At 47.7% G+C, this 22,113-nt stretch overlaps 1 protein-coding gene and 1 long non-coding RNA gene across 2 annotated transcripts; one reads left to right on the top strand and one right to left on the bottom strand.

Annotated features, from left to right (window-relative positions):
- Positions 1-11,449: 11,449 nt before the first annotated feature.
- Positions 11,450-12,197, bottom strand: SYCE1L (synaptonemal complex central element protein 1 like). The gene is made up of 4 exons (XM_060398215.1): positions 12,128-12,197; positions 11,955-12,078; positions 11,741-11,825; positions 11,450-11,594 (listed from the first exon to the last, which is right to left on the bottom strand). The coding sequence occupies exons 1-4, from the start codon at positions 12,195-12,197 to the stop codon at positions 11,514-11,516; spliced, it is 360 nt and encodes a 119-aa protein (XP_060254198.1). The 3' UTR covers positions 11,450-11,513.
- A 37-nt stretch (positions 12,198-12,234) lies between these two features.
- LOC121816459 (uncharacterized) lies at positions 12,235-20,181 on the top strand. Its single transcript, XR_006056047.2, has 2 exons — positions 12,235-15,728; positions 15,852-20,181. It is a non-coding gene; the product is annotated as an uncharacterized LOC121816459 (long non-coding RNA).
- Positions 20,182-22,113: the final 1,932 nt, after the last annotated feature.

Here is a 22,113-nt window from a genome sequence, read left to right as displayed (position 1 = left end):
CCAGACTATACAGCTTACAGAGGAGGAGGGTAATGAGGGGGTGAAGACATAGTAGGTTCGAGAAGCAGTAGCCATGCCAGGTCAGGAGAAAGATTTGGAATAGAGAAGAAAGACTCGGAGAGTAGATCCCTTCCAAGGATTGGAGTGGGGCATTCGGGGAGTGTGAGGAAAGAATGAAGAATGGGGTATTCTGAAGTGTGCAGTGGTGTAGACACCAAACCATCAACTCCCACAACGGAGATCTGAGAGACTTTAGTTTTTCCAGAATAAGCAGGCATGGCAGAATATGCAAAGAGATATGCAAAGAGATCGGCTTACCTGCCACTGTGAGTTGCCCTGGGCTCTGTAGAGGTGAGGAGAGTTGGGGCCTGGGGCCCTGGGCACCTTCAGTCTTTGGCGGCAAGTCTCAGGGGTCTTGGCAGAGCTGGGTCTGAGGACTCCTGCTCAGGACCAGGAGGAGATGTCCGGGTCCCTGGAGGGGATTAGGGCAGTCTGCCTTCCAGTACCCCTTTATGCCACAGTAAGGACATGGGCCCAAAGGCGCCCAGTGCCCTTCTTTACCACATTTGTAACAGGGCCTAGATGACTTCTTTTCTCTCGCAGAAGATTGAGGTTTGGAGCCATGCAGGGTAGTGGCTAAGAGATGATATTTATCTCTTTGAGCCTTTTCTAGTTTTGCCGGTTCTCCCCAGTTACTGAAAACTTTAAAAACCAAATTTAAAAGATCTCATTGAGAGGTCTGAGGGCCTTCCTCTGCCTTTTTTAGCCTTTTTTTTTTTTTTTTTTTTTAATGTCTGGGGACGACTGGGAAATAAAATGGGTATTAAGGACAACAGTACCCTCTGTTGAAGTTGGATCTAATTTTGTATATTTTTGTAGGGCTTCTGTTAATCTAGCTAGAAATTTTGCTGGATTTTCATTTGGTCTTTGAGTTATTTCTCTGAGTTTATCAAAGTTAATAGCTTTATGTCCTGCTTTTTGCTGCTGCTGCTAAGTTGCTTCAGTCGTGTCTGACTCTGTGTGACCTCATAGACGGCAGCCCACCAGGCTCCCCCGCCCCTGGGATTCTCCAGGCAAGAACACTGGAGTGGGTTGCCATTTCCTTCTCCAATGCACGAAAGTGAAAAGTGAAAGTGAAGTCCTACTTTTTGGGGCCTGCAATAAGGCAAGTCGCCAGAAGTCATCTAGGCCCTGTTACAAGTGTGGTAAAGACTGTTCAGCCTGGACACCTGCCTGGTAGTCTCAATTAGGGTCAGCCCTGGAAACGGCAGCTGAGCCTACAGGTTTAGTATCATCAATTTGATGTATTTCATCGACATGAGCCTGAGCGGCTTGCCAGACTCCTCCTGCTTCTTCTGGGAGGAGGGGCAGAGAAGAGTATAATGTAAATATCATGCCAGGTCAAGTCATAAGACTGGGTGTGGTATTTAAATTCTTTTAAATAAGTGTCAGGGTCAGAGGCAAAAGTGCCAAGACATTTTTCGATTTGAGATAAATCAGAGAGGGAGAATGGGACGTGTACCCGAACAATGCCTTCTGTATCAGCCATCTCTCCAAAGGGAAGGAGGGGAGTAGGGAGGGATTGGGGTCCTGTTTCTTTAAGGCTGTTCTCAGCCGGGGATGAGGAGGGGGTTTAGGGAGGTCAGATGGGGACTTGAGACTCCAGTAGTAGCGGGTGGGAGGAGGAAGGTGGGGGTGGAATGAAAGGTGGAGGTTGTGGGACCGGCTCTGCTAGGATAGGATTAGAGGTGATTGGAGGTACACTGTGGTCAGAAGGGTCTTAGGAAAAATCCAAACAGGGATCAGAAGATATAGTAGTAGGGGGATGTGGCACAGAATGGGCTGAAAGTATCTGAGAAGTAGAACACCAAGTACAGAGAGAGGGCTGGAGAGCAAAGAAAGCCTGAGCAGAAGGGACCTCTGACCACCACTCGCCATTGTGGCGGCAGAAGTTATCGAGCTCCTGTAAAGAACTCTAATCAGGGGCGCCTTTTTCTGGCCACTGGGATCTCATATCCAGTCGATATTGTGGCCAGACCGTGTTGGAGTAATAAGTGAGTCGCTTTGGGCTTACTTCTCCTTGAAAACCCAAGGTGTTTCGGTTTTGGAGAAGGCAGCCTAACGGGGTAGATTTTGCAGGTTAGACTGAGAATTTCCCATCCTAGTTGAACAGGGAGGGAAGGCAAACAAGGGTGAGTGAAAAAATGAGACAGGGCCGAGAGAAAAGGTGTCCCGTTCTCACAGCCTTCTCGTCAGCGACAGGGTCCACTGTGAAATGGGAGCACCCTATTTCAAAGTGAGACCAGGGCCGAAGGGCCGAGGGTACCCTCCGCCTAGCGCTAGGGCTTCAAAAACCAGACGAGAAAGAGGATCAGAGAGACCAGGAATTCACTCACCCCTGCAGCCCAGGAAATGAGAGCCGGCGTGGACGTCAATCCAGCAAGGCAAGTGGAGAGTGCTGTCCCGGGGGCTCTGCCCACTTTCTCCGAGGTCCAAGGGAAGGACCTACCGAAGGTGGGCTCAGGAGAGGAGCCCCCCTAGCCGCGGTGGGTCTTCCCTCCCGGGTTTCAGCCCCAGAAACGGAAGGCGAGCGTGGAGAAAAAGAGAGCAAGCCAGGCAGTCAGGCAGAGAAAGATTTATTACAGGAAGAAAGAGAGAAACTGACTGGCTTGACAGAGAAACCAGCGCTCTCCTTTTACAGCCAACCCTTCTTAGACACTATGAATTGTGCCCGGGAGGGAGGGGGCCTCAGTTTATCTTTAGCCCGCAGCTGGGGTCTTGTGGTCACGTAGTCGAAGGGGTCTCACAGTCGGGTGGTCACATAGTCTTGAGAAACTGGCACCAGCAGGGAAAAACAGGATATCGCCTTAAAGAAGAAACAGGATGCCCACCAGGGCCAGGTGGCCGCTGTGACTTCATCCCTTGTTTGTCGGGTCGCCACAATGGGCCATATTTTAACTATAGCTATGAGCCCCTCGTGAACCCTAACAGTACTGAACCCCTCTCAGGATCTGAACTTTTTTCACCAGGAAGCACCCAGTGTGTTCCAGGCTCTCACCTTCCCTGGGACTATCTGGGCCACCTTCAGAACCTACCCACCCAAGAAGGCCCCGCCCCACGTGCGTCTCTATGGTTACAGGCCCCGCCCCCAATCAGAAGGATGGCTTCCAGGCAGCCTTGGATCATTGGCTCAGGCTAGAATTCTCCCTACTACAAGGGGAACCTCACTGTGGGTGCCACATGTACCTCTTTTATTTACACTATTATTTTGAGAGTTTAATGAGATCATGGATATATGTAAAGTCTATAGTGTTAAGAAGTGCTCTGTAAAAAGTTACAAGTGGTAGAAGTTCTGAAGTTATCCTACTGACCTCAAATTCTATCTTCCTCAAATTCATGTATCTGAGTGTCTGATAACACACAGCTCCTTTCCTAGCTTAGAATCCAGGATGGAGGTCCCTCTCTGACCCTGCTTTGGTTTCATAACTTCTTCCACATCCCCCTGAAGACCTCATTACACCTAGACACAGAATGGGGTCTGAGACGGTGAGAAATGCACAACCCCCTCATGGTCTGTCTAGCAAGTTCACTGTTTACTGAATAATCCCTCCTTAGGAAACGAGAACTCAGGGTCTTCCATCCTTTCTTCCTTCTCCCTATGCCCTCTCCCTCTCCCCTTTCCTCTTTTTTTCTTACCTTCTATTTATTTCACTAACACATTAAGCAAGCGTATAAAAAACAAAGCCAGCCATCTAGGGTTCTGCAACAGGGAGTTACCTTACACCTAGAGCTGGCTCCCAGGCACTGCTGCCTTGGCCAGAACATGAGAATTAAAATTCATTTTGACATACATCTGCTGCCCACCGTATCTATTCAGAAGCTACTCCTAAATTTTCTAAGGAAATGAGAAGGCAAATGAAACAGATTCTCACTCCCAGTGGAGCCCAGCCTTCCAGCAAGATGCTTTTATGTGCACAGGAGCACAAGAATCTTTGCGGCTTCTTTCAACAGAAAGAGTTACAACAGTTGATTTGAGCTTCTTTTAAACTGAAAGCAGTATTTTCGGTATTGACGGTTAACAAGAACTGACTTCAGGTGCGGACATAAAGCAAAAACCAACCAGCTGTATTTCTTGCAAAGTCAGCTGAAGCACTGGGAACCCACGCGCACAAAGAGGACACGGAAACCAAATTGCATCTGCCATCTGCATCTGCCATTTCAAAGCCCGGGGTGTCACCTCCACCCCATGTTTTCAACAAAGATATAAACAATGCCCCAACCCTTTGTTAAAAACCAGACATCAGGCCCAGAACAGAGTCGCTTATCCTAAATCCCGCGTCACCAAACCGAGACCGTTTCAGCTTTCCCAGAGACGACATCTTCACCAGAAGTCCACCAGAAACCCCCTGACCAGCACCAGTCAGGGCATCTGCCTGACTGGCCCCTGCTAGCCTCTAGAGCAGGGGTCCCCAGCCCTCGGGCCTGGGGCCAGTACCAGTCCATGGTCTGTTAGGAACTGGGCCACCCACTGGGAGCTGGGCAGCTCCCCATCGCTGGCATTACCGTCTGAACCACCAACGCCCCTCCCCACCATCCATGGGAAAATCGCCTTCCACAAAACCAGCCCCCAGTGCCAAAAAGGCTGGGGACTGCTCCCCTAAAGGAAATAATTGTGCAATAACCAACCAGCTTTTTTTGACTCATAAAACTCCCCTGTTCCTGCTCCTTTCTGTCTATAAAAGTCTTTTCATTTTGTACAACTTCTCAGAGTTTCTTTCCACCTACTTGACTGGATACTGCCTGATTGAAATCAATTTTTGCTCAAACTCTAAAGGTTTTACACCGCCCCAAACAGACTCGCCTCCGCCGACAGCCGCCAGGAGCCCAGAGCAACCAGGGCAGGCACCTGCTGTTCTCTCGCTGTCCCTGGAGGTGCTGGGTGAGTCCACTTGGTCCTGGATCCCCAGCTTTTGCTTCTTGAGCTTCCAGGCCATTTGAGCGTTTCTTTTTCTGCTCTGGGTCAGGAAACCTGCTGGAGGCTGCCTGCTATGATGCGGGAAGGAGAGTGTCTGGCATCAGAGTGGATCTGACTTAGGGTGGGGCTGAGGTCTCAGGTGAATACAATTGTGTTTTACAGCTGAAATAGCAGGTTAAACCTATCAAAGATAATCCATGGGGAACTTTTTAACTTAGGTAAGCTTATCCCTTTACAAGATGCCCCGAAGCAGCGGTCCCCTATCTTTTTGGCACCAGGGAAAATCTTTTGGTTTTGTGGAAGACAGTTTTTCCACTGATGAGGGAGGAGGGGGGATGGTTTGGAGATGATTCAGTCGCATTACATTTATTGTGCACTTTATTTCTATCCACTCACAGTTGATCCCCAGAACCAAATTAATAAGACTCTGAGTTTGCAAAGAAAAGGGCAATGTAAAATTTTACCTCCCTCTCTTGACTAGGCACCACAGATAGAGACCTGGGAAAGCTGACCCTGGTAACAATTTCCACCCTTTGGTGGGTTCTGCTAATTTTCCCAAGTTCCCTTCTGCAGGTTCTGGAGACAAGGAAGAGGAATTTTTCTTCTACCCTTTACTGTGAGTCCTTGGCTCACTCTTTCTCTAGGGTAGGGGTCCCCAACCTCCAGGATCTCTTGCCTGATGATCTGGATGCTGGGGTTGTTCCCACATCTTGGGTATTGTGAATAACACTGCAGTGAACATACGGGTGCATATATCCATTCTAGTCAGGCTTTCATTTTCTTCAGATAAATACCTGGAGGTGTAGTTGCTGGATCATAAGGTAGTTCTATTTTTAACTTTTTTTTTAGGACGCTCCATACTTTTTCCACAGTGGCTGCACAAATTTACATTCTCACCAATACTTCTTTTCCTTTTATGACAGCCATTCTGACAGCTGTGAGATCATAGCTCATTGTGGCTTTGATTTATATGTTCCTAGTGATTCGTAATGTTGAGCATCATTTCATGTGCCTGTTGGCCAAGTGAATGGCTTTGAAAAAAAGTCTGTCCATTTTTCAGTTGGTTTGTTATTGAGTTCTATGAGCTGTTTATCTGTTTTGGATATTAACCCCTTACTGGATATGTGATTTACAAATGTCTTCTGCCATTCAGTAGGCTGCCTTTTTACTTTGTTGATGGTCTCCTCCACTGTGCAATTCTTTGGCTTAATGAAGTTGCATTCATTTATATTTGTTGTTGTGGTGGTTGTCACTGCCTTTGGAGTCAGATCCAAAAAAACATCCCAAAGAGCAATGTCAAACACCTACTGCCTATGTTGTCTTCTAGGAGTTTCACGGTTTCTGGTATTGCATTCAAATCTTTAATCCATTTTGAGTTAGCTTTTGTGTATGGTATGAAATAGGGGTCCAGTTTTCCTAACACAATTTACTAAAGAGACTGTCTCTTCCCCATTGTATATTCTCTTCATAAATTGACTATATATGCTTGGGTCTATCTCTGAGCTCTTTATTCCGTTTCACTGATTTATGTGTCTGTTTTTATGCCAGTGTTATGATTACTATAGCTTGGTAATACAGTTTGAAATCAGAAAGTATGATGCGTCCAGCATCGTTCCTCTTTCTAAATACTGCTTCGGCTCAATATCTCAATATTCAGGATATTCTGTGTTTCCATACAGATTTTAGTATTATGTGTTCTAAATATTTCTGTGAAAATGCCACTGAGATTTCAATGAGGATCGCATTGAATCTGTAGATCATTTTGGGTAACACGGACATTTTTACAATATTATTTTTTCCAATCCATTGTGTCTTCTTCAGTTTCTTTCATCAATGTCTCACAGTTCTCAGTGTATGGATCTTTGGCCACCTGCCTTGGTTCAATCTATTCCTATGCATTTTCTTCTTTCTGATGCAATTATAAACAAGATTATTTTCTTGATTTCTCTAGTAGTTTGTTGATAGTATTTAAGAACACAACAGGTTTTGTACATTGATTTTGCTTAACCCTGCAACTTTACTCAATATGTGTATTAGTTCTAATGGTTTTCTGGTAGAGTCTTTAGGGTTTACCATATAGAAAATCATGTTGTCCACAGTAACAGTTTTACCTCATCCTTTCCAATTTCATTGCTTTTTATTTCTTCTTCCTGACTAATTGCTCTAGCCAAGACTTGCAATACTGTGTTGAATAAAAGTGCCTAGAGTGGGCATCCTTGTCTTGTTCCTGATCTTAAAGGAAAAGCTTTCAGCTTTTTACCACTGAGTATAATTTTAGCTGTTGTCTTGTCATATATGAACTTTACTATATTGAGGTACATTCAATCTATACCCACTCTGTTGAGAATTTTTATCATAAACGGATGTTGAAATTTGTCAAATGCTTTTTGTGTGTCTATTGAAATGATCATGATTTTTACCCTTCATTTTGTTAGTACCCATTAGTTGTTGAACCTTTCTCTCCCAGAATAGCTTTTGCTTTTCTTGTTTGTCTGATTTTGTGTCCTGAGACCTTAGCTTTGGAACAATCAAGTTGGGGGCCCCAAGATGTGACCAGAAAGAAATGCAGGGTAGAAATGCAGAAAGAAACGCCAGTGGCAACTAATGTTCTACTGATTGTTGCCAGCTTTCAAGGCAACTGTTTACATCTCTCTCGGCTGTGTTTTTGGAATGATTGGGGTCTTGGGAGGTTAGTATCTTTTGTACTCTCCTTAGGAATATCTCTTGCAGCTGAAGGGGAGTGGATTTTGCCACCCCAAAATATGCCAGTTACACATGAGGATTATTTTTTTTAGCTAAAGGCAACCAAGAACTCAGTAGATTCAGGAAAAGCTCTTTACCTTCCCTTCCACTGCCTAATTTACATTGGAAAGAAGGCCTGTACCAGAAAGAAAAGTATTATCAAAGATAGCATTTTGAAACAGGAGGGAAGGGGCTGGGCACAACCTTCAAAGGAATGACAAAGCTGGTGAGGATACAACATAAACTATTCAGAACCAGTGAGGTACAAGATGGTGGAAGATGTGACTTTCAGTGGACTCTGCACCTCATTATGTGTTCATTCGGAGAAGGCAACAGCACCCCACTCCAGTACTCTTGCCTGGAAAATCCCATGGACAGAGGAGCCTGGTGGGCTGCAGTCCATGGGGTCGCTAGGAGTCGGACACGACTGAGCGACTTCACTTTCCCTTTTCACTTTCATGCATTGGAGAAGGAAATGGCAGCCCACTCCAGTGTTCTTGCCTGGAGAATCCCCGGGACAGCAGAGCCTGGTGGGCTGCCATCTGTGGGATCGCACAGAGTCGGACACGACTGAAGCGACTCAGCAGCAGCAGCAGCAGCAGCATGTGTTCATTGTAAATATTAGCATATGCTGAATGATACAGCCACAGGTCCCGTGACCATTCAGAGGCCGATCATAAAAAGCAGAGTGGTGGCCCAATTCCTGGAAATCCCCATCCCTTCCCCCAAATTGTTGGAATAATCCTCCCACTTATTAGCCTATGAAATTACCCAGGCCACAGAAACTAACCACCCAGTATTTCGGGGCCACTCTCGACCTTTGAGATAGACTACATTCTGTCTGTGCAATGTGTATCTCTCTAAATAAATTCATTTCTTATCTTCTATCACTTTGCCTCTCACTGAATTCTTTCTGTGATGAGACATGAAGAACTCGAGCTTGTCTTAAGACCGGTGTGGGATTCCAATTGAAAGTGGGTTTAAGTCCTAGCCTGTGGGTTCAAGACATAATCTGAGTTTTGGCTGGGTCTGAGTTCCATCTGAAGTGTGTGGTTTCAGTTTTACCTAAGAAACGTATGTGCTGACCAGGCAATCTTTGTTTCTGCAGCATCTCCTCTGCTTTCCTGTGAATTACCTTCCTCCCCTTTGTATCATCAGACCCTACCCCTCTCCTTAGCTCTGGTGTTACATAGGATGTTGTCACCTGGATGTCTTTTAAGCCTTCATATCTTTATGGGGCTCCATAAATTCATTTTTCCTATTACTCTCTCACATCAATTTAATTATTAGGCCAGCCAAAGAACCTAGAAGGGAAGAAAGAAATTTTTCCAGCCCTACACATCCAAGCAACTGTACAATACTGCCAAGAATATTTGCTCTTTGTCTCGGCTAAAACCTGACAAGGTATTTAAGGGAATTCTTTTTAAAGAATGGTCAGATGTTGACCAAGTTGGAAGCTGATATTCAGAGCCTGACGTGAGTTTTTTTTTCCCCAAGGCTTTCTCCTTTAAGCTAAAATGAAACTATGTACCCACAGCAGGGAAAAGCCTTCTGAAGCCTTCGTGGAAGGGTTACTAAAACATTCCCAAGACACATAGCTCTAAACCTAGGACAAGGGAATCTTCTGACTTCCATCTTAGTTGAAAATCTTCTCCCTGATATAAACAAGCAAACTGAGGATAATGTAGTTGGGTGAATAGGGCAGCTTCCATATCATTCACGTGTGCCCAATCCTTTGAGGAATTAAAAACTGTACTTTTCTTACAAATCTTCACAACATCAGACATGTGGCTCCAGAACCAATTCAAAGCCCACCTATTCTTTTTTACCAAGTCCCAAACATTCCCTGGGAGAAGGAAATGGCAACCCACTCCAGTATCCTTGCCTAGAGAATCCCATGGACAGAGGAGCTTGGTGGGCTGCTGTCCATGGGGTCGCACAGAGTCGGACATGACTGAAACAACTTAGCATGCATGCATGCATTGGAGAAGGAAATGGCTACCCACTCCAGTGTTCTCGCCTGGAGAATCCCAGGGACAGAGGAGCCTGGTGGGCTGCCACCTACGGGGTCACGGAGTCGGACTCGACTGAAGCGACTTAGCAGCAGCAAACATACCCTATTCATCTCAAAAACCTTGCAGATATTTGTAAAACCTCTGAACTTAGCAAACAAAAGCCATTTGTGGTGGAACTTGCATTTTTCTCTGTGCCTTTTGAGATGTGAGTTTCCTCCAATCAGGTCGAATTAGTCTCCACTTTCAGAGTTCAGTCTGAGAGAGGCAGTCCCACGTGCCAACCATCTCCTTGTGTATCGCACTGTATTCACATGAGGGGCAATTTCACTTAGCTAAGGGTTCAGGGGAGATTTGGGAAGGAGAAGTTGACCAGGTTTATAATAAGTTCTGTGCACTTGGTGTTTTGCAGAGTTTTGGTGTTTAACTGAGTTTTGCAGACATTAAACACTCTGCCTGAGGTCACTCAGTGAGCAGGGGAGCCAGGATTCGAATCTTAGGAGGAAAGGGATGTCAGCGGACTCCCTGGGCTGTCCCCATTTGTGTGACATAGGTGGGCTGGGATATAATGACTCATCATCGTCATAAGTGATCGCCAACATTTACCAACAGTTGCTGTGCGCCAGGTCTTGTGCTCAGAATAGTCTAGAGAGACGAGAGCCATCTGAACTGGCCCGCCAGGGATTCTCTGACATTATCTCCCATCCCTCTTCACCTCCCTCTGTGTCAACACATTGGCCTCCTCCAGATGCTCCTCAAACAGAGCAAACTTAGCTACCCTCCCCCACTCCCTCCACACACTCAGCCTGTGCCCACCCAACCCTGCTGCCCAGGGCACCCTCCCTCATCTGGCCCACTTCCTCACTGAGATCTTCCCCACCTGCTATTTAAACTCAGCAGGGCCTACAGCAGAGCCTGGGGCACAAGCAGATGTTCAGCAAATGCTTATTAAACCCACAGTGCTTGGTAAGTAGCAAGTGGGGCCCCCAGGCCAGCCTCCTGAGCAGCTGATATCCTTAACGGGCTCTGTGGTCTGGGAAGACTGGGGAAACGGCAACCCAGATGAGGACACAGCAGGGCAGAGGCCCTGAGATGACGAAGTGCTGGGAGAAGTGGGGAAAATCATCTGTGCGGCTAGAAGCGCACATGAGGATGTGAGAGGTGAGGCTTGGGAGGAAGCTGTGGGGGAATGCAGGGGCTCTGCAGGCTGGGGTTTTGCTCTGAACCCCAGCAGACTGACAGGACCTGCAGTGAGTTCTTGCCACGTCCCCTTTAGCCCTTTAGGCTTCCCCCCGTGGCGTAGTGGTAAAGAATCAGACTGCCAAAGCGGGAGACGCAAAAGACTCCCTGGATCCCTGGTTGGGGACGATCCCCTGGCGAAGGAAAGGGCAACCCATTTCAGTATTCTTAGGAGAAATTCATGGACAGAGGAGCCTGGCGGGCTACAGCTCCTGAGTTGCAGTCGGACATGACTGAGCACACATCTTAGCCCTTACTGATAAAATTCAGGAATCCGAGATGAGGCCAAGGAAATGGAGTGGCTTTGACACTCACGTAGACCCTGAGACATCCCGAGCCCGCCAAGGGGCTGGTGGGCGGAGCCCGGCCGACGCCCGGCACTGGCTGCCTGGCCGCCCCACCCCTCGGGCGAAGAGAGGAGGGGGGCACGACCCCGACCCTTAAAGACCCCAGAGCACAGACTCAGCCCGCAGAGGAGGAGCACGGTCCGCAAACGTGGCCTTTATTTCCGGGCGAGCTTGAAGGAAGGTGGGGCCGGGTGGGTCCTACTGGCCTGCGGCGGCCGTCGGGACCTGCTGCATCGGCGGCGCCAGGTCGCCGTCACTGGGGAGCTGGGGGCCGGCCTGCTGGGGTTGGGGGGCGGGCGTCAGGCCTGCTGCTGCGGGCCCGGTCCCCACCCGCCGAGGACGCCCCGCGCCCGCACGCGCGCCTCCCGCAGGGACCCGGGGCCCTGGCCGCCCGCTCTGTCTCGGCGCGCCTGCCGGCTCTCTACCTCTCCAGCGCCGGCCGGGTCCTCTGCAGCGTTCTGGGTCTGGGCGGGGGCTTCCCCCCGGAGTTTCTCCGGCTCCGCCTTCAGCCTGCGGGGAAGGGGCGCTGAGGATCCCGGGGGCCCGCCGGGAGGCCCGGGAGCGGGGGGAGCCCCGCCCTCCAGGGAGCCAGCGCTGGGGACAGGCCTCGGTCCCTCCCCACCTCCCCGGCCCTCTCACCCGCCGATCGCCGCCCGGGCGGCAGGGGCCTCGGGCTGCGCAAGCAGCCGCCGCTCCACGTCCTCCAGCCGGGCCAGCGCCTGCCTCTCTGGGGGCGGGCGGGGCGTCGTGGGCGGTGCCGGGGCTCCCGCGGGCCGCCCCGGCCCCGCCCCCGCCCCGGGCCCAAGTCCCACCTTCGAAGAGCAGCTGCTCCTTGCTGCTCTGCAGGGCACGGATCTCCCAGGCCAGTCGCCGCTTCAGCATCTGCTAGGAGAGAGAGGAGCCCTGTCCCTGCAGCTCTCCTGGTCCTCTCCTCCTCCGCGTCTCTCGGAAAGTCCTTATCTGAATTAGTGGGTTCATGCCTTCATTCAGCTACCCATTCATTCGGTGGGCAGCTTCTGCTGGGGCCTGGGGGGCTCGGGGAGAGACGCTTTCCCCCTCAGTCACTCCCCAGGTCCCCGTGTACCTCTTAAACCTCACCTCTTCCCACTATTTCATCCTCCAGCCCCATGGTTTGCTCTTCCTTAAATACACCAGGCAAGGTACCCTCCCAGGGACATTTGCACTCTGACAACTGCATGGCTTCCTTGCTTATTAATCCGTGTCTGTGTTCAAAAGACACCTGCTCACAGAGGACTTCCCCACTGGCATTACAGGATCCATCGACTTATTTTCTTGTTTTAGACTCTGGGCATGCCCACCCCGTGTCTCTAACCAGCTTGGGGACAGCAAAGACTTGGCCCCTCTGGAGTGCTGCTGGACACATCCAGAGACACTGGCTGAATGAAGGGATGGCCTGGCCATGTCTGGGTCAGAGTTCCCACTCACTACTGCAGGATGAGTACTCTAGGCAAGCAGGAGGGGAGCGAGGTTAGCAAAGGCCAGGGCAACAGTCTGGGCGCCGGAGGCTGAGTGCGGCAGTGGGGGTTGGTGAGAGGTGGCTGGGTGGACTGAGCTGAGCGGGTGACAGGAAGAAAGGAGTCAAGGACCACCCCTTGGCGTTGGGCCTGAGCAGTAGGAGGACCCTGGGCCCATCAGCAGACACGCTGGAGCCAGGGGAGGAGGGGCTTCAACAGAGGCAATGATAATGGCTCACGTGGAATTCCCAGAGGTCCTTGTGTGGGCCTATCAAATCCTCCAGCTGTTCTTCCATGGGCAACCTAGGGGCCGACATCCAGGAATAAGCAAGCACAGGGTAGGACTGACACCCAGCCTGGCCCAGTCTGGGGCTTCAGATCTGTGCCTAGGGCTCCCTCTGCTAGGAGCCCCTTCATGGGTTTTATCCTCCAGGCCTTACATCCAACAGCTCGCCTTGCAACAAGCTTGCCTTCCAACAAGCTCTCCCTCAGGCAAGCCCCACTCCCATCCCCCACACCAGGCCACTCCAAGCCCTAGACCCAGGGTCACCCCAGGGTTACCCCAGCTTCCTCTGTCCTTGAGTCTCTCTGATCTGAGAGTTTGGGATAGAAATTTGCTCTGTGTGCTCCGCCAACATGTAGTTCCTGGGAAAGGAAAGAAAACCCTCAGTTACAGTCTCTGAATGAGCCATTAAGCCTTCTAGCCGGAGTGGGGCTGGGAGTCTGTTCAGAATCTTTATCATTCTCCTTTTTTTAAATCAAGTGTGAACCTTATGAGCCTTTCTTGACACTCTCACCCTGTCCATTCTGTCTCCCATCAAACCGTGCCTTTCCAAGAAATCCCTGTGAAGGGTATATTGGTTTAGTTTCATACATTCTAAAGTCCAGGGTTGAAGCCTGGATCTGCTATTCCACTATAATCTTATACAAGTTATTCAACCTCTGTCGATCTGTTTCCTCACATGTAAAATGGTGGGACTGTCATTGTGAGGACTGGTTGATAACTGAACACTATCTGCTCCTCAGACAGTGGTAGGTGTGGTGTGATTAAGCATATATACACTTTAACTATCTGTCATCAGGTTTTCCCATGTTATTAAAATCTTGATGCCCCAGGGTGTGAGACCTCTGGTCACAAGAATGTGTTAAGCAAAGGTTCAAAGGATGGAAAGACAGATGGATAGGTGGCTGGACAGTGGATTGAATAGGTGAGTGATAGGCTGGAGAGATGATGTCTGGTTAGAGAAATGATGAGTGGAAGGATAATGGATGGATGGAGAAATACAGGAAAGACTGACAGATGGCTGGCTGGCTGGCTGGCTGGGTAAAGAAATGAATGGCTACATGGATGACTGGAAAGGTGGAGAAAAGAAAGAATGGCTGGCTGGATGAAAGATGATTAGATGGAAGGCTGGAAAGATTAATGGCTGGCTGGCTGACTGGAGAGTTGGATAGTTGGTTGGATGTATGGGAGAGTGGTTAGATGGGTCGGTAGATGGATGGGTGTGTAAATGGGTGGCTGGGGGCATACATGAGCAGACAGATAAACAAATGTTTTGGATGGAAGAAGAACTGGATAAACCATAGGGGAAGACCTAAAATAATACCAGTGGGTGGAATTTAGTATCCACTTGATAAAGAAACTAGCAATGAATGATTAAATGAGTTCAGCTGAACACTACCACTTATCAAAGATAAGCAGGAGAGGCTCTCATCTAGCCACTCGATTTTATACAAAGGGAAAATGAGTGTGTGTCCATGATTTCTTTCCCCTAGCTCTTGCCCCCTCCTCCTTCAGGCCGGGAAATGAGGCGGGGAAGAACCGGGCAGGATCTCTTACCTCTGTGCCTCCTCTGCCTTCCTTTGGCAGTACAGCTGGAGGGTCCGCAGTGCCTCTGCGGGGAGAGGGACCAGGGGGCTCTGAGGAGTCAGATGGGGCAGAAGGGGGCCTCACAGCACACTGGCCAGGGCACTGAGGGGACTTCAGTGTTTACTCCAAGTCAGGTGGCAGCTGAGGGGCAGATCTGAGCAGAGAGGGAAGCACCTCGCCTCTGATCTCAGGGGGATTCCTCTGGCTGCCTGGGAACTTCAGGCTTTTGTAGGGGGGCCGGGTAGAATAATGAGGATGAAAGGGCTGGTAAATACCTTGCTTTCTGCTCAAAACCTCCTCTAGGTGCACTTTCTCTCCATTCACTGGAAAACACAGGGACACTTTTGAGTCTCCAGGGGCCTCATCCTATTCCCAGACTGCTATTTCATGCAAAGGGAAGGCCCCAGGTTACACAGAAGATAAAACAACCTCAGGGGAGGGCAGTGTCTTCTTGCTGGCCCTGCACCCATCTCCTGCTAGGGACCATCTTGATCTAGCTTTTTCCCCCTGGGAGCCCACACGCCCTGTAAGAAGGGGTAAAGGACTGCAGGACTCCCTTGCGTAGCACGTGCACAGTAGAATGGGGAGAGGATGAGAAATGCAAAAGTACACCATGACAAGCAGGAATGAAAGCTATGAAGAAATAAACCAAACTGGGGGTGCATGCGAGACAAGGTGGTATTTGGTGTTTAGAAGGGGCCGCCAAGGTAGACCTGTTGGGGTGAAATTTCAGCTGAAAGGTGACTCGAAACAGCGCGAGGTGACGTGGGTTATGTAGGACGAAAGCATCAAAGGTGGAGGGAACAGCCTGCGCAGAGACCCTGAGGTCAGCACTGGCCACGAGCTCTCTGCGCCCTTCTGCTGGTCCCACTTACAGGAGTCCAGGTCCCGACGCAGGGCCTCCCAAAGAGCTTGGGCTTCTCCCAGTTCCTCGCTGGATTTCTCCTTCGCTGGGCCAGAGAAAGGACGGAGCGACAGTGTGAGGTGGCCTCCAGCCTTGCTGTATCCTGCAGACTGGGATGCTGTAAACCCACCTTCAGACAGTCCAGAGGGGCCTGGATCTTACAGGTGATGCAGCGGGGGGTTCCCCAGCCCATGCCCCTCTCGGCCAGCAGGCCTTCTTAGATCCTGGAGTTTACCTTGCTGAAGCTCATGAATCCGGTTAACCAGGTCTTCAATCTGTGGTTCCAGGCTTCCCTCTGCAGAAGGAAATAGAAGATTGAGCCAGAGACGGCAGGTGCCTGGCTGTCCTGGGCAGGAGGAGCAGGGTGGGTGTCGGCACTGTGTCTCTGCTGCTGTCGATCAGCATTTATGGAGCATGCAAGAGAAACCCTTGCAGGGCCTGCATTCTGGGTGGGAAAGATGGACACTGAGCAAATATTTGTGATGTCAATGCTGGTGGCAGTGGATGCTGCGAAAGGACCATGAATGCAAAGCCCCTGCAGTGACTGAGACATATGCCTAAAACATTCGGCTAAGGGGCCTGGGAGGGCTGGCGTGAGTCTAGTGAGCTAGCGGAGTAGCAGGAGGCAGGGTGGAGAGGAGGGGGTGGCAGATGGCTCAGGGTCTTCTGGGCTGTGGCAGAGGCTTGTGCATGTAATTCTGAATGAGGTGGGAGACAGTGGACACCTCCTGAAAACCCCCACCGCATGGAAAGCCTGGAAGGGTGGGTTGTCGCTTCTGCGTATCTGGACTCTGGTGTTCAAATATGAGGAAGATACCACTTGCATTTTGACAGCTATCAAATTCTCCAATGACAGGGAGATCACTGCCTCTTTAGGGAGTCATCTCTAACTTCGCACAGTCCAAATTTCAGTACTCTGAATGCGGAAGCCCTTCTCGTCCTCTCTGGCTTCAAGGTTGAAAGCGCAGAATTGAGGGGAAATTCTGCCCAACCTTTGCTGGGTGTCACTACCACCCCGAGACATCCTGAAGGTCAGTTTCTGGATTTTTAGGAGGCCACCAACCCCAGCTCCTGTGAATTCTTGGAGACTGAGTGCTCTCCGAGGTGCTGATTAGGACGTGACTCCCTGAGGTCTTTGTTTTACGGAGGTTAGGGTCACTCTACATTTTCAATCCCCCTATTCCTCTACCTAATTTTAGCCTAGGCAGCAGCTCCAGTGCTGTAGCCACAGAGTCAGGGAGGGGAAGGTTTTCATTTATTTGGAACAGACCAGTGGATTGTAGTATTTTAAGCTGCTGATGGACTAGGGGAGAGGGAGATCCAACCTCAAACCCAGCCAGTACTTTGCCCCAACCCTGACGTAGATACTGGATGCAGGCTGGCTCCCAGTCTCCCATCAACAAGCAAAGCCAGGTGCAAAGCTGTTTGTGTTGCCATCAGCCATTTGTATATTAAAAAGGACAAAGAATATACACCGAAAATGGATTTTTAAAAAAAAATACCAGAAAATTTAAAAATAGTTGCTGCTGGCCTATGGGTCAAGGAAATGGATGGCTGGTGTGTGTGTGTGTGTGTGTGTGTGTGTGTGTGTGTGTGTGTGTGTGTATGCACTCATGCATTTGTGTGTTGGGGAGTAGCTTACATGTCTTGAATTTCTAAGCCGTGCTTTTGGTTGAAAGAACTAAACGGTATAAGAGGGAGAAAGTGCAATGGGATAATTTCCCAAGGTTGTGAGTTGAGGGGTCGGGGATTGAACCACATCTTCCTGTTTTAAAACCTCTTCAAGTTAAGCCTCAGACACGAGGAGACACATGACCTTTCTGCAACTTTTTCACCATTTCCAGCAAGTCTTCGGTCTTCTCTGAAGACTCGGTCTGACCTGTGGGATGAAAACCAGAATTACAGCATGCAGTGAGAGTGAGAGGGGACTGAGGAAAGGTCCACACCTGCCTGGGCAGGGAGGAAGAAAGTCTCAGCAGGTTCTGAGAACACCCTGGGCTGAACCAAGGGTCGGCCGAGGGGCAGCCCCCCGCCAGGGCAGGATCCCTACAGGACCCCTGCCTTTTGTCCCTGAGGCCGAGGGAGTGTAGTGGGCGACTCAGAACCTCTACTGGTCAGCTCTCCCCGAGAGGTTGCAGGACGCCACCCTTAGCGAAATTCAGGGGTGAGAGAAGTGAGGCACTTTTGTTACTGCTGTTCTCAATCAGTATGAAGTTGCAGGCAATGCGATAGGACAGAATGATTTCATATGGATTTCTTTCCAATAATCGTAGGCCACTACTTGCAAATCCTGAAAGAAGCGACGGGTTTAGGACATGGTGTAGCAATGGCTGCTAACATCCACAACAGACCCCTGGATATTGTGAGCCTCCTGATGAAAGAACACACCACCACCTGTGAAGGACTCTGCTCCCCATCCCCCAACCCCGACCAAGAAAAAAAGAAAAAGGAATACTACCAGATTTCCATTTCTAAATACCAATTCAGAGGAAATATGAGGAATAGGAAAACACGTTAAGTGACACAATGGGGATGAAGTCAGCATCATCCAGATGCTGGGAAATTCCACACATAGGACAACATGGTTTCTTCAACAAATAAACTACAAAGAAGGAAAAGAGGGGAAGAGGAAACTCTATAGATTAAGAGATGAGACATATAGCAATCAACTCTAATGAACAGACTTTAGTTAGGTCTTGATTCAAACGTCATTTTGCCACATATATTTCTAGGGTACTTTTAAAAGTGAGCCCGTGTTACTTATAACAACAACAAAACCAGCAAAAATACCAACATCTTGACCTCTTGTAAAATCAGTGAGAAAAGGGCAACTCCTAGTGACTCACTGCTTGCTCTCTAAGAAAAATTAAGCAGAGAAGATGAAAAGAAGCTCACAAAACACACATGACATCCAGAGTAAAGGATGCTTACCCACCTTGGTACACAATGCAAAGTCCCTCCCTCAAGACCTAAGTTCCGCAGGCACCCTCTGCAAGGCCACCTGCGTGACAGGCTATTTGTGTGTGCTCAGTGACCATTCACATCACAGACAAGCAAACCACATACAAGCATTTTCTGATAAAGATGGTGTCACGTCCCAAATGGCATTTCACAGTTCACATTTTTCCTTTTTATTTGAAAAATATTCATTGGTTTGGCTGCACCGGGTCTTGTGGCACGCAGGATCTTCGATCGTCGCTGCAGCATTTGCGATCTCTAGTTACGGCATGTGGCATCTGCTTTTCAAGTTGTGGCGTGCAGGATCTTTAGCTGCAGCATGTCAACTCTTAGCTGTGGCACGTGGGTCTAGTTCCCTGACTAGGGATCGACTGAACCCGGGCCCCCTGCCTTGGGAACGTGCAGACTTAGCCGGTAGACCGCCAGAGAAGTCCCTGCATTTTTCTATTCGATAATATATATACTAATGATCTTAGGTTGCTGCTTTTGCTGTTACAAATAATGCCACAGTGACTGTCTGCATTAGTTTTCTTGAGAAGCCATAACAATACCTCTACGTGGGTCTTTCTTTTGTGTCTTTCACCTTAAATTCTATCTTTGTATGTCCAAATTTCCCTCTTCTTATATGACACCAGTTATTAGATTAGGGTACAACCTTATTCTACACGACACTTAACACAGTCTCAAAAACTCTGTTTCCAAATAAGGTCACATATCGAGGTTTGAGTGGACATGAATTTTAAGGGGACACAATTCAATCTAATATAAGATCCTGGTACATTCTTCTTTATGCATGCATCAGAATGTTACTGAATGAATTCCTAGAAGACTACTGGATGGATCAAGGGGCATGTATGTTACTAAATTTGGTATTTTGAAGTTGCCCTCCCCTTAGAGGCCCATGGAAGACTCCTTCCTCATACTCTTATCATTCAAATATTTTTTCAACCTTTTGCCAATCATATAGGCCAAAACATTATTTCATTTCAGACTTTCTGGTAGTAAATACAAAAACTTACTCAACTCCTCTGGATCAGAAATTCCACCTCAAGGCATCTATTTTAGGAAATAATTAAGGATGGTGGGCAAGACTGTTTCATTGTCCATAATCTTAAAATATGGAAGCAACTTAAAGATACCTTAGTTGATTATGGCACCTTCATAGGCTAAAATTCTCTGCAGCCATTAAAACTCATGCTGTAAATCAGGGGCTCTTAACTCGAGCTTATTAAATTTTGCTGAAACATTTGTTATTATGTTCACTTTCTTTACATCTTTTCCCCTTATATTAGTATGCATTCATTTAATTTTGCATTTGAATTTTTAAATTACTTAATAAACAACTGTAGAAGAATAAGGAGTAGAAAGTAAAAGTATCCTCTCACCAACAGTCCCTTATCCAAGTCACTCCAAGTTTGAGGAAGACACTCAGAACTCAGTAAGATGTATTGCATGTATTGCTTTAATTTTCACTTACCCAAGTAACATTCTAAAAACATTCAAGCACTACAGAAATATGTAAAGTAAAATGCAACTCCCTTCTCTTCTTAGCTCTCAATCTTATTGTCTTTCTCTGGTATTACTGGTTGGTATGTCTCCTCTGGATACTTTTAAGTTCTTCAAATACTCTTAGTATTTGGAATAAAAAAATTAAATCTACTTTAATAATAAAGGGAAGTGTTTGTGATTACTTGTTTTGTTTTTAATATTATGAGGATTTTCAAATGCACATGAAATTAGATAGGATACCGTGATGAACTCTGGTTTACTCACTGCCCAGATCTAACAATCACTAATATCCACCGATATTTGCTTCAGCTATTTTGTGTGTATGCTGAAATATTTTCAAGTAGGTCCCAGACTTCATGACATTTCATCCCTAGATGAAATTCATTAAGAATCTCAAAAAACCAGTCTCAACTACTAGAAGACATTTTCTTAGATGACTGCAGTTTAAGAGTCTCACCAAGATTAACAATCATCACTAATCTTTGGATCATTTATATCACCAAATACCCACAACACATCTGGTTTCCCCTGATTGTCCCCATATGTCTATTACAGCTGGCTTGTTCAACCATTTCTGTGAAAGCTCCGTTGTTTCTCTCCACTGCATTTCAAGTCCTAGTCACACAGTAAGATCATGCTGCTGCTGTTGCTAAGTCGCTTCAGTCGTGTCCGACTCTGTGTGACCCCATAGACAGCAGCCCACCAGGCTCCCCCATCCCTGGGATTCTCTAGGCAAGAATACTGGAGTGGGTTGCCATTTCCTTCTCCAATGCATGAAAGTGAAAAGTGAAAGTGAAGTCGCTCAGTCGTGTCCGACTCTTAGCGACCCCGTGGACTGCAGCCTACCAGGCTCCTCCATCCATGGGATTTTCCAGGCAAGAGTACTGGAGTGGGGTGACATTGCCTTCTCCAAGTAAGATCATGAGTGATCGGTAAATCTTTTAAATAGTTCAAGTAACATCTTGACAAAAATTTTAAAAAAATCAGTGTGACAAAACAAAACAGCCTATGGAGTATGAGCCCCTTTGAAACATTTTATTTTGAAATAATTTCAGATGTACATGAAAACTGTAGAAATAAGCCACAGTGCTATTTGCCCCTGCATCAGATCCCACATTTGAGAGCATTTCTGCACACAAATTGCAGATATCATAACCCACTATTTCTTAACATTCCAGTACATATTTCTAAGGGAACTCTACCAGTATAACCATCAAAATAGAGGTGTTAATAACTTGACCAATGTTACTGTAGAATCCCCGGATGCCATTCAGCAGTTTCCCCTCTTATATTTTAGTTACTCATTACTACTGGCATTTTCCTTTAAAATTTAAAAAAAATGCTTTCACTTCTGCACAACCTCCAAAATTCAAGTCCCTTGTTCAGAGTCACCAGTTGGGCCTTTAACCTTCAGACATTTTTCTATGTAACACACATAGAGCTATAATTGTATAACTGAACTGCCTCTCTTTCTTAATTCTAACTTGCTTTCCCTCATTAAGAACATGATCCCTATGAAGCTTACTCTGTGTTAACGAATCACGGTGTTCGCCCCCCTTTTTTTTTTGGCCGTGCTGCAAGGCTTGCAGGATCTTAGTTCCCCAACTAAGGACTGAACCATGGCCACAACAGTTAAAGTGCTGAGTCCTAATTCACTGGACTGTCAGGGAATTCCCATAATCTTCTCCTTTTAAAATTAACTGTAATGAGTTAAATTGGAATTTATTTCTTCCTGCCTCTTAAAAAAAATAATGTCCACCACATAGGCATTCCGTAAAGTGTGAATATACTTAAAGTTAGCCATTTCCATGACTGTTTCTGCGTTTTGCTCCCATCAACATTCCAGTGACCCTGCCTGGTCCACACATCTGTGTATTCTATGATTTTCAAGCACCGCGACCAAAGATAAGAAACAGCGTTTTAGATGCTATGCGTATTCTGACAAACTGCCTCCAGCAAAGCCTTTGCTGGCCACTTCTACCATCAAGGCAAAAGAAGTCCTGTTCTGCCAGAGTAATCAATAGCAGATATTCTTCCTGTTCTAAAGCCAATTTGGATGGTTTAGAAAGGGCAACTTGATAT

The sequence above is a fragment of the Ovis aries genome, chromosome 14 (assembly GCF_016772045.2).
Source record: "Ovis aries strain OAR_USU_Benz2616 breed Rambouillet chromosome 14, ARS-UI_Ramb_v3.0, whole genome shotgun sequence".
Classification (NCBI taxonomy): domain Eukaryota; kingdom Metazoa; phylum Chordata; class Mammalia; order Artiodactyla; family Bovidae; genus Ovis; species Ovis aries.
Note: the sequence above shows the minus strand (reverse complement) of the source record. Positions and strands in the feature narration are given on the sequence as shown.